The sequence below is a fragment of the Gigantopelta aegis genome, chromosome 6 (assembly GCF_016097555.1).
Source record: "Gigantopelta aegis isolate Gae_Host chromosome 6, Gae_host_genome, whole genome shotgun sequence".
In the NCBI taxonomy this organism is placed as follows: domain Eukaryota; kingdom Metazoa; phylum Mollusca; class Gastropoda; order Neomphalida; family Peltospiridae; genus Gigantopelta; species Gigantopelta aegis.
In genome coordinates, this window is record NC_054704.1 from 9,805,334 (window position 1) to 9,816,914 (window position 11,581).

At 40.3% G+C, this 11,581-nt stretch overlaps 1 protein-coding gene across 1 annotated transcript; it reads right to left on the reverse strand.

The window, feature by feature from the left end:
• Positions 1-212: 212 nt before the first annotated feature.
• LOC121376410 (protein TRACHEARY ELEMENT DIFFERENTIATION-RELATED 7-like) lies at positions 213-7,882 on the reverse strand. Its single transcript, XM_041504273.1, has 4 exons — positions 7,784-7,882; positions 5,137-5,529; positions 1,395-1,496; positions 213-569 (listed from the first exon to the last, which is right to left on the reverse strand). Exons 2-4 carry the CDS (start codon positions 5,506-5,508, stop codon positions 429-431), a joined length of 615 nt encoding a protein of 204 aa, XP_041360207.1. The 5' UTR covers positions 5,509-5,529; positions 7,784-7,882; the 3' UTR covers positions 213-428.
• Between the last annotated feature and the right edge of the window lie 3,699 nt (positions 7,883-11,581).

Sequence of the window (11,581 nt, forward strand, 5' to 3'; positions counted from 1 at the left end):
AACTCACTTAATGCAATTCATAGTGTATATGAAAACCATAATTGTAATATACTTATTTATTTTTTTAAATATTTATATATTTCTATTTCTTAAAAACCTGTGTACACGTGCACGTATTTATAAATCAGCTTCGTTTTTATTAAATTTTTTATTATTACTTTTTCATTATTTTTTTAATTTATGTTTTAAAAAATCAGTCATTAACACTCTACTCAAAGTAATAACAGAAAAAAGGGTAATTTATTGGTATTATTTGTAACAAACTCTTCAATCTTCCACAAACATTTTGACAGCAATAAGTAAGTGTTAGATAATAAAATGTTTGAACAAAATGCTATATATAGTATTCCATTATTTAGGTCATTCGTAGTATGTGGCAGGGCTTGAAGAAAAGAGAGCGGTCGGTAAACCAATTTGTTTTCTTTCAGTTAGCACAACGTTGTTGCTCCAAGTACGAGTCCGATTATCCAACTGAGTCCCGTCAAAATGGCGAAAAGCGCGTACCGTCTAGCATACAGTCCGTGTTTCCGCCCCATTCCATAATTTTTCTTCTTACTGGCTGCACGTGACTGAAAGACGAAGTGAACAACAAAACATATTTTACATCTTAAACGATCATATCAGGTTTCAGCATATGCCTACAGGATTCCAGATAGGCCTACATGTTTCCAGATAGGTCTACAGGTTTCAGCATAGGCGTACAGGTTTCGAAATAGGCGTACAGGTTTGACATTTGACAAAACGTGGTCTTGGTGCCCTCATAGGCGTACGGCTCCCATTTTTTAGGAGCAGACTGGCTTTTGCCCGAATTAAACGAAACTGCCCGAATCTGCATAACAACATTTATTCTGATAGCATTACTACCAAACAGTTATACAGGGTTGCAAACGAACCACTACGCATTTTCACGTGAATTATAACTTATATTGAGGTTAGAATGATGGAAATACATGGTAAAGAGGTCTCAGGTTAGCACATTTTGCCTCAATATCTGTATAATGTTTGTCCGAATTTGATGTTTTGCTCCAGCACTAAAGGGTGGGCAGCCAACACCCCACCCCCATCCCCTGTCTCGTACGTTTATGGCTTTCACTTTCGACTATATGAAAAGGTAAAATTATAAACATTCCTTTTTTTAATATATATATATATATATATATATATATATTCATTTATTTTAAGGGGTAGATGGTGGGGTGGGTGCGATGTTGTTCGGTTCATTGTATTGTAGACATGTACTGTAGCTAACCAACATTCTTTGATACTCAAACCAAGGCGTCATTTTATTGCAATGGCACATGTCCATCCCCAACCCTCCCTCCACCCCTCCCCCAACGTTCCACTGCACTGCTCGCGGCTCTGTCGGGTGTAATACGATGAATAACGTTACGTACTTTCTTAACGTATATCAAAGCCAACGCCGCGAGGGGAAAGCAGAACAGGCAAGACACGAGAGATATGATGAAGTAGTCGTAAGGTTTGATCACTGGAACGTCCTGAAACAAAACAATAAAAAATAAATATAAAAATACATTTGTTTTGTTTAACGACACCATTAGAGCACATTAATTAATTAATCATCGGCTATTGGGATGTCAAACATTTGGTAATTCTGACATATAGTCATCAGAGGAAACCTGCGACATTTTGTTAATGCAGAAAGTGATCTTTTATAATGCACTTTCCCATAAACAGAAAAGCACATACCACGGTGTTTGACCAGTTGTGGTGCACTGGTTTGAACGAGAAAAAAAAAAAACATCAGTTGAATGGAGCTACCGAGGTCATTCGATCCTGTTATGCAAGCTCCTCGGGCGAGCACTCAACCCTAAATCCCGAACCTGAAACAAGTGAGCTGGTCAAAATTTAATGAGACACTCCGATGAAGTTATGCAAATTATACACTTATATTCCCGTCTGTTTATCACAAAGTAGCAAGTAACACGGATCAGCTTTCATTTTCATGGACGATAACGCCTGACTCCACAGCCGACAATTTCTCCCTGCTGCACCCCTGGCAAGCAATATAACAGTCCCCTCATGTGGATTGTGTAGAACATGCTTGGAGAGGAGTAGGACCTACTTACGGACGTCACGTCCACCCACAATCGCTAGATGAACTGGAAATGGTTCCGTACTGGTTGAAAAATGGCGCAGCAACGACAGCTTTGCTGGGTCATTTCATGTGGTCGATGCCCACATTTTCGAAGCACATCTTAGCGCTACGAAATCGTAAAACTATCGTAGGGTATGTCGTCACTACAGCACACACCATAGTGACGTCATAGCTTACGATGGTTTTACGATTTCATACGCTAAGATCGCTTTGAAAATATGGGCCCAGCACTGGCTTGCTCACGGAGACTACACTCGATATTAAAGCCACTACTAAAACAAAAACACTGCTTTTGTTTGTTTTGGAGGGGGTTTTGGAGGGAGGGGGGGGTTGTTTTGGGGGCCCTGAAAATTACACTGCGATAAACGGCGGAAGCATGTAGACATTCGGGGGCTGATTTAGATCAAGGGCGTAAAGCAAAATTCATCTCTGCCTTACGGTTTACTACCAATAATAGTTTTGATTTATAATTATTGGGGGTTGGGGGTGGAGCCGTACCTGTCATTTGAGCCTTCCGATGGCCTGTGCCTCTCAGTAGGCCATAGATGACGGCTAATCATCCCTGACGACGATTAAATTACCTCGGATTTCACTTTATACAGCACATTCAGCTATGTCGCGTGCAAAAACATGCACGGCATCCACGAGCATTGCGTTTTGCACGTGTATTTCTATGGGTTTTTGTATTCAAGAGTACATACCTCTAACACATCACATACCATGGTCAATGTTATGTTTAGATGTGTTTACTGGATATTGGCCGTTTAATACGTCAACTCATTTTAAAGGGACATTCCCGAGTTTGCTGCATTGTAAGATGTTTCCGACTAATAAAATATTTCTACGGTTAAACTTACATATTAAATATATTTTCTTGTTTAGAATAGCAGTGTCTGTATATTTAGTGTGTTTCTGGTCGTCTTAATATTTGTCAGAAGCCCAGACTAGATTTTGTCTTCATATAATTTCGTACGTACGAAAAAATAGTTTTTAGAAAATAAAATGAAATTTAACCTAGTACAAATATTAGAACGATCAGAAACACGTTTAATATACAGCCACTAATATTTTATGCAGAAACTATAGTCTCTGTTAGTCGATAACATCTTAAAAATTGCAGCAAACTCAGGAATGTCCCTTTAAGAATATTGTGAATTGTTGCTTCATTTTCATTTTTCATTGTTTTTTGGTAACTTTTTGTGAGTAGTATATTATAATTTATGATAATACACATGGGTCTTTCTATTTAACAAAAAAAAATAATAATAATAAAACCGCCACACACATATATCTACAAAAAAAACACAAAAAAAACACACCTTGTAACGCTAAGACAACTCCGCTTTCTAAAATTACGTAAATATTTTTCGATCTTCGCCGTTAAGTAAATTCACCAACATTATTGAGATTTCTGCTTTTACTTTAGTTTTGTTCTTCACTAATAAATGTTGCCCGGATATCAATGAAATTTGTCCTGTTTTGATTTAGTAAGCAATCCTCTCAATCTAATTAAAATTAGCTCCACTATTACATGTGGATCTAACACCAGCCATTTGGAGCTCATGTCCACCAATCAAAACCTTACTTGCAGAATCCTGCCAGTGATTTAAAACTAACAACACTACGTAGTCCCCAATGTCCAGGTAACATTTCGTCTGTAAATAATAATTTAAATATTGACCAATCTCACTTCGCCTTTTATAACGTTATTTGGGAGCATACAAATTCTAAAAATATCGGGCGAGTCTATTTTAGTGGCCGCAGTACAGCGAACCATACCAATACGTACGGGGTGGGTTACCAGTCTTCAATTTTACATTAAAAATTATTTATTTATTTATATAAAAAAAAACCTAAATCAGTCTTCAGTTTTACATTACAAATTATTTATTTTATAAAATAAAACATGTTTTAAGGCATTCGTAATTCACACGAAACATGACGTATACCCTCAGGATAATTCGGAATGTTTTCAAATTATTTTTAAATCACTGGCAGGATGCTGCAAGTAAGGTTTTGATTGGTGGACATGAGCTCCAAATGGCTGGTGTTAGATCAACATGTAATAGTGGAGCTAATTTTAATTAGATTGCAATCCTCTTGGAGCGGGGCAGGAAGGATGCCTTGTCCAGTAAAGTATCTCCTCGGGAGTGGCTGTCCTCCTGTACACGGACAGATATTAATGGTATTAATCATTATTTGGCAAAATATCTATTCGACTCTGCATTGTACAGAGATACGGTAATAATCATGGTTGACGGTTTAGTTATTGATATCTGCTCGAATTTGAGGATTTGCTCTAGCATCGGGGTGGGTGTAGCCCTCCCCCACAACACCCCCACCACCCCTCTTCCATCCTGTCTTGGATGCTTAATAGGGGCCTAGCTTCCATATACGCAGGTATGCAGCTGTGTACCACCTGAGATTACAAATATTTTTTTATTATTACAATATATGATGTAAATACGTGTATGCGTTTTATTCCATCGCCGAAAAAAGTCTGCATACCACCTGAAAATCACAAGCTAGGCCCCTGCTTAAGATGAGATAAACTTTATTGCATATAAACATTCCACATTTGGAACTGGATGGAAAACATGTAATATGTGTACGAACATGGTACAAACAGGACACTAAACTAACTATTGGTTAATACACTGCACCTGCACAAGCAGGATCCTGGTTTTGCATAATAAATATAAATTATTTATGTGATGTCATTTTAAATGTGTTATTATGTAACGTTAAATATCCATACAGTTTAGAGCATGGAGTATTATATTTCACACATATTATGATGTGAAGATATTCATCTTCAGTCAGATTGCACTGATTACATAATCGTTCTTCTACTGGGGTAAAGGGTTTTGTGTATAGTCCAGTCTCTACTTTCAGTTTGTGGTTGCTGAGACGTAGTTTAGTCAATTGGATGACCAGCTATAAAATATCAACACGACATTAATAATATGTTTTTTATGGGTTTTACCAATGTATAGAATTTAGAAGAAAAAACAACATACACCATATTCCTCGTCATATTGATGCTGTTGTCGAGATGTTGGTGACGGACTCCTATACGGTGGTGGTGGCGACGGCGGCGGACTGGGAGGCGGCGGCGGCGGCAACGGTGGCGGCGGCGGCAACGGTGGAGTTGGCGGCGGCGACCGAGACTGTGAATAGGTATGGGATGACGTCGGTGAATCTGATCGCGCCGGCGAATCTGATGGCGTCGGCGAATCTGATGGCGTCGGTGAATCTGACCCGGATGGTGTTGGTGAGCGGGAGCGGTTCCGGTGGTGTCTTGAATGGTGCTCTGAGTGGTGCCCTGAGTGGTGCCCCGAGTGGTGCTCTGAATGGTGCCCCGAGTGGTGCCCTGAATGGTGCCCTGACATTCTGTTCCGACCTCCTGGTAACTGTAAGAGAGAAGGGGGCTCTTTAACAATATAAATCATAAAATATGGTCCATACGATCCCCCAGTCTGCAATAATGGCACACAGTTTCATAGACGTCCGTCTTCCTCTAACAATGGCGGGCGGCACAGGACCCAGTGATATAGCGCTTGCATGATGCCCGGTTGGCCTGGGATCGATCCCCGTCAGTCACTCCAACCAGTGCACCACAACTGACGTGCGGTCGGTTTGGGATCGACCCCTGTCAGTGGGCCCTATTTCTCGCTCCAGCCAGTGTACCACGACTGGTACATCAAAGGCCGTGGTATGTGCTATCCTGTCTATGGGATGGTGCATATAAAAGATCCCTTGCTGCTAATCGAAAAGAGTAGCCCATGAAGTGGTGACAGCGGGTTTTCTTTCTCAGTATCTGTGTGGTCCTTAACCATATGTCCGACGCCATATAACTGTAAATAAAATGTGTTGAGTGCGTCGTTAAATAAACTATTTCCTTCCTTCCTCTAACAATGGCGGGCGGGACGGAACCCAGTAGTAAAGAGCTTGCTTGATGCACGGTCGGCCTGGGATTGATCCCCGTCAGTGGGCCCACTGGGCTATTTCTCGATTAATAAATGTGCTCTAGTGGTGTCGTTAAAGAAAACAAACTTTTCCTCCAACAAGAAAACCAACACAGATATAAAAAAAGCAATCATTTAATCAATGTAAACAAAAATTGTTACCTAGGTGACGTACACTATACGTTGTGATAACTACTGTCTTAGAACAACACTGGCTTTGTGTAACGTTTCAGAAACGAAATCGTTACTGGTAACAGCACTGGTGCTGTCTTCGATGTTGAGGGAATATCGCCATCTTCGACCCTCTGTCTGTATCTGTCTCTGTCCGGGGACGCGATGTAGCCAAGTGGTAAAGCGCTCGCTTGATACGCGGTCGTTCCAGAATCGACGCGAGAGGAACCGCCACCGGTAAAGACGCTGCCCCACCCACCTCCACCCCTGAACTACCCCTGTAGATATACGGTTCCATCTGCTCCCCAGTAATGTCGCTCTCTGTATCTGTATATGTCTATCTGTGCAGCAAGGAATCTTTTATATGCACCTTCCCACAGACAGGAAAGCACATACCACGGCTTTGGACCAGTTGTGGTGTACTGGTTGGAACGAGGAATACCCAAATCAGTTGAATGGATCCACGCAAGCATCTCAAGCAAGCACTCAATCGATTGATCTAACACACACACACACACACACACACACACACACACACACACACACACACACACACACCTTATATTAGAGAGAAAGTGTGCTCTGGCCAATAACAACACCAACCCAACTCTTTCGACAGTTGCTCTGTATTACTTATGTTGACTTCACGTAGCTGGGGGGGGGGGGGGGGGGGGGGGGGCAGTGTAAAAAAAACATCCGAAAAGCATTCTAGAAACTTAAAGAAAATTATTTTCTTAACTGGGTAAGGAGTTTTAGACTATTAACTACTCAGTTGCCCTCCCAAACAAAAAATCCTAGCTACGGCCCTGACATAGGTGTACGGATCTCATTTTTGTAAGGGGGGGGGGGGGGGGGGGGATTTTGCCCGAATTAAATAAAAACGCCAGAATCTGCATAACATATCGGGTTGCAAAGGAATCACTACGCATTTTTGAGGTAGAATGATGAAAAGACATAGTAAAAAGGTCTCAGGTTAGCATATTTTGACCGAATATCTGTATAATATGTGCCCGAATTTGTGATTTTGGGGCGGGACGTAATCCAGTGGTAAAGCATTCGCTTGATGCGCGGTTGGTCTAAGGTCGATCCCCGTTGATGGACCAATTGGTCTATTTCTCGTTCCAGTCAATGCTCCACAACTGGTGTAACAAAGGCCGTGGTATGTACTATCCTGTCTTTGGGATGGTTTATATAAAAGATCCCTTGCTGCTAATCGAAAAGAGTAGCCCATGAAGTGGCGACAGCGGGTTTCCTCTCTCAGTATCTGTGTGGTCCTTAGCCGTATGTCTGACGCTATAACTGTAAATAAAATGTGTTGAGTGCGTCGTTAAATAAAACATTTCCTTCCTTCCTTGGGGTTTTGCTCCAGCACTAGGGGAGGGGGAGTTGACTGTGAGTTCTGCATACGGTTAGTTATTCATATATCGCAATGAGTTTGATGTGTTAATTAACAAGCAGTGTAACATAGATATGTAACAGTAATAATATGACAATGTTTAAAAAAGATAAATTTAGAATACGGACAAACCTGTGTAAATATGTTCGACACACAATAAATCAGCGGACTGAATTACGACACAGCAAAACAATCTTGACGTCATATGCCGTTCAAAACCCTTGACGTCACTTAATAGTTCTGTTCCAGATGTATGATGTATTGAGCTATATCAATCAGGATATTATTTAATATGATTAGAATTTTTTTTTTTAAATGTAAAAAAATTATATACCGGTATATTTTCCATTTAAAAATATTCTCCTGAAAAACAGAACCAGCTGAATTCGTTTCGGGAATTTCCGTAAGATTTGATCCGTGACGTCACGAAGGGAACTCCTTTCGATAGTCAGCGCCATTGTTCATTGCTTCTTTTGTGTTTATTATGTTTAAACGGCGTGTTGTTGGCGGCTGTAGCAATACAAAAGCCGATAAATTTAGTCTTCACGCATTTCCTAGTAATGTTGCTGTGAGAAAGCTGTGTGTGAATTTGATTAAAACAACGTGGAAATACTGGACAGGAAGAAAATGCCGGAGACCATTGCGACAGCAGACACTACTTTCGATTCGTCCGAACTGGCTTGTCGACTTAAGCGAGATATGGGAATACCATGTCTTATGGCTTTTAAAAAAAAGATGCCGTACCAACAATTTTTCTGCGACACAAAACAAATGACAACAAGCCGACGCCATCCACACCGAAACGACCTTGGGGTGCATATCGTCAATGTGCTTTCAACTCCGGTCAGTTTGTTTTCTCATGCAATCATCGAGATCCGATTTGTTGTCGTTTGCATCTCGTTCATTTGTGAGATTTTTCTTTACAGTTCGAGAACATTAAAACAATAAAGTACAGACAAGTAAGTATCTATAGCCTAGTCCGTCCCATCCTACAAAAATGTAGGGGTTTTTTTGTAAAAAAAGGAAAAAAAAGAGCTAATTTTGTATGCATCTTAGAAAACAATCGGCTCAGAAATAAATGACTTGTAAATTCCATAGTATGAAAAAAGGCATTCCCTGTAAAACAGACTATAAATACATTAAATTAATTTTACTGTACCTTCCCACAGAGAAAACCTTTTTTTATTTCAGAGCAGACTGTTTTCACAACTGCACACAAAAAATAGTATTGTTTTGTTATTTCCAAAACACTTTTACTATTTTTTTTACGTCAAACTAAACTGAAATTATTCACACAAAAAAAAACATCTTCAAAGAGGGATGGGACGGACTAAAAGTCGTTTTTGTTTATTTCTTAAAATTACCGATATCGGGTCCACTTGACTCGTAGAATTCAAGAGTTATTTATCGTCTTTTCTACTACATCACAAGCATTAGACATACAGTGTAGCAAAATAATTCGCACGAAAAGCTAAAGAACAAAACAAGAATAAAAGTTGTAAATTAGTAGCTGTCTCCACGACCATTTTCATCATCATCTGTCAGGCCGGTGGTTCGTCGGAAGATGTTCCAGGTTCAAACTGATAAGGCATTATTTGTTGTGTTGCACAAATATTAGTCCAGTCGTCATTACTACACTATTCATCATCGAAAGAAGAATCGCATGATCAATGAGCTTGGCAGTCGCTGTCGGTCCCACTTTCGCTTGCGCTGGCTCGTGGTAGGTTTCTGTGAAGCGCGTTCCCTTCGTGACGTCACGGCTATTTACAGGCAAATGTTTTTACCGAGAATATTACTCGGTCGTTTCCGGCAGTGTTCTACGGGAGTGATGTTTTAATACTTTTATGGGGCATTTTCGTAATTATTGATTTATATATCGGTGTAAAATATTATTGCAATGAATTAAGAAAGCATTTAATTGTGGAATTTGAAATTTTAGTGTATGGTCTGGCACAGCACTATAAGGACGATTGAGGTCAGAAGTGAAATTTGAAAGTTGACGGTTTTTTTATTAGTAAATCGCAAATTCAAACAATAAAAATGACTAAAAACAAAACAATAACAACTGTATCATCAACAGAATGAAAAAGATTGACATAAATAATGTTACACAGTAATTAAGAGACCTTCCTGGAAATTGTCAAAATCGAGAATGACACCCTCCGCACATGTACGGGGCAACTGCGTGGTGCACGTGCAAACTATGGAATGTGTTTCGGTGTGTTGATAAACAGACATGAACGTTCATTACTAGGATGTCTGTGGTCAAAACATATGTTCGGTCTAATAGTTAATATTAACATTAATATTTCAGGTTCCCCTACTTTTTTTGAAGAGTAGGCCTATATATTATTGTGTATTAACAAGTGAAGTTATCGAATACCACGTGTCGTCAACTATATGTGGTAATTTTTCAACAGGGATAGTGTACTTGATCATTATATTTCACTGTCGAATATCTTATTTGTTTGGTAAAGACAAACAACAATAAAGAAACAAAAACAAAACAGAATACACACTGCTGAATATGGTGTTTCTTGGCACTAGGAACATCACATTCCGAGTGTGTCATTTGTTCGTTAAGCATTGCGCTTCTATATTTTGCGCGGTAGTTCTGAGAACGGATAGGATGAGAAAAATATCTTTATTTGATGACGCGCCACTCAACACAATTTTTTATAATTATATTGACGTCGAACATTATGGTTAGAACCCACAGAGATAAGATTGGAAACCCGTTGCCGCCATACCTACGACCGAAAATAGCTCGTGGGGCACTGGTTGTGAAGAAAAAAAAGATCGGAATCTACACAAGTGATAATACAATCCAAGACTATGCTTGAATAGGTCTGATTTTGTTCTTAGTGTCTTCGTGGACATTATAGATCAAGTAAGTATGCTTGAATTTGATTGTGGATATGAATTTTTGTTGTTGAAAAGTGTGGGTGCCAAATCTCCTCCCCCCCCCCCCCCCCCCCCCCGGCTTCGACGGCTCTGCAGGGAGTTCTCATGAATAAATCAAGTGACTTATACTATATCTAAAACACACTGAAACTAAAGCAAGAAGTTGCTAAAAAAAAAAGACACAACCTACATTGCAGCTTTGCTAATAGTCTCAGGCATGTGTTCGTGAATTTTAGCGTGAAAATATATTGAGAAAACAAAATTGCTTGAGCAGGATGGGGGGGGGAACCTTCTCCTTCACACACCTGATTCTGTGTATTACTCAATATACGGGGCCGGACGTAGCTCAGTGGTAAAGTGTTCGCCTGATGCACAGTCGGTCTGGGATCGATCCCGTCGGTGGCACCATTGGGCTATTTCAGGTTCCAGTCAGCGCACCACGACTGGTATATCAAAGGCCGTGGCATGTGCTATCATATCTATGAGATGGTGCATATAAAAGATTCCTTGCTACTAATGAAAAATGTAGCTAAGATTATTAACCATATTACAATACCGTAGGGCATTCTAGTTGTATGCAGATTTCAAACAACGCCATATCATTCTGGCACAGTAGTTGTTCCATCAGGGTCATGATGTCCATGGACTCCCGAGGGCATTCAAAATGTTTCATGGTAGTGGTTGTTCTCCTATAGACAACCCACTTGACAGAGAGTCATGGTAGTGGCCGTTCTCCTATAGGCCACCCACTTGACAGAGATTCATTGTAGTGGCCGTTCTCCTATAGACCACCCCCTTGATAGAGATTCATGGTAGTGGCCGTTCTCATATAGGCCACCCACTTGACAGAGATTCATGGTAGTGGCCGCCCACTTGACAGAGATTCATGGTAGTGGCCGTTCTCCTATAGACCACCCCCTTGATAGAGATTCATTGTAGTGGCCGTTCTCCTATAGACAACCCACTTGACAGAGAGTCATGGTAGTGGCCGTTCTCCTATAGACCACCCCCTTGATAGAGATTCAT

Bases quoted from the DNA above. Each gene is read 5' to 3' on its own strand.
- LOC121376410 (XM_041504273.1), bottom strand. From the start codon at position 5,508: ATGTCAGGGCACCATTCAGGGCACCACTCGGGGCACCATTCAGAGCAC. The intron at 1,497-5,136 runs GTATGTTGTTTT...GTTTTGTTTCAG, and splicing joins AATATGACGAGGAATATGGT to GACGTTCCAGTGATCAAACC. The intron at 570-1,394 runs GTACGTAACGTT...TTCGTCTTTCAG, and splicing joins CTTTGATATACGTTAAGAAA to TCACGTGCAGCCAGTAAGAA.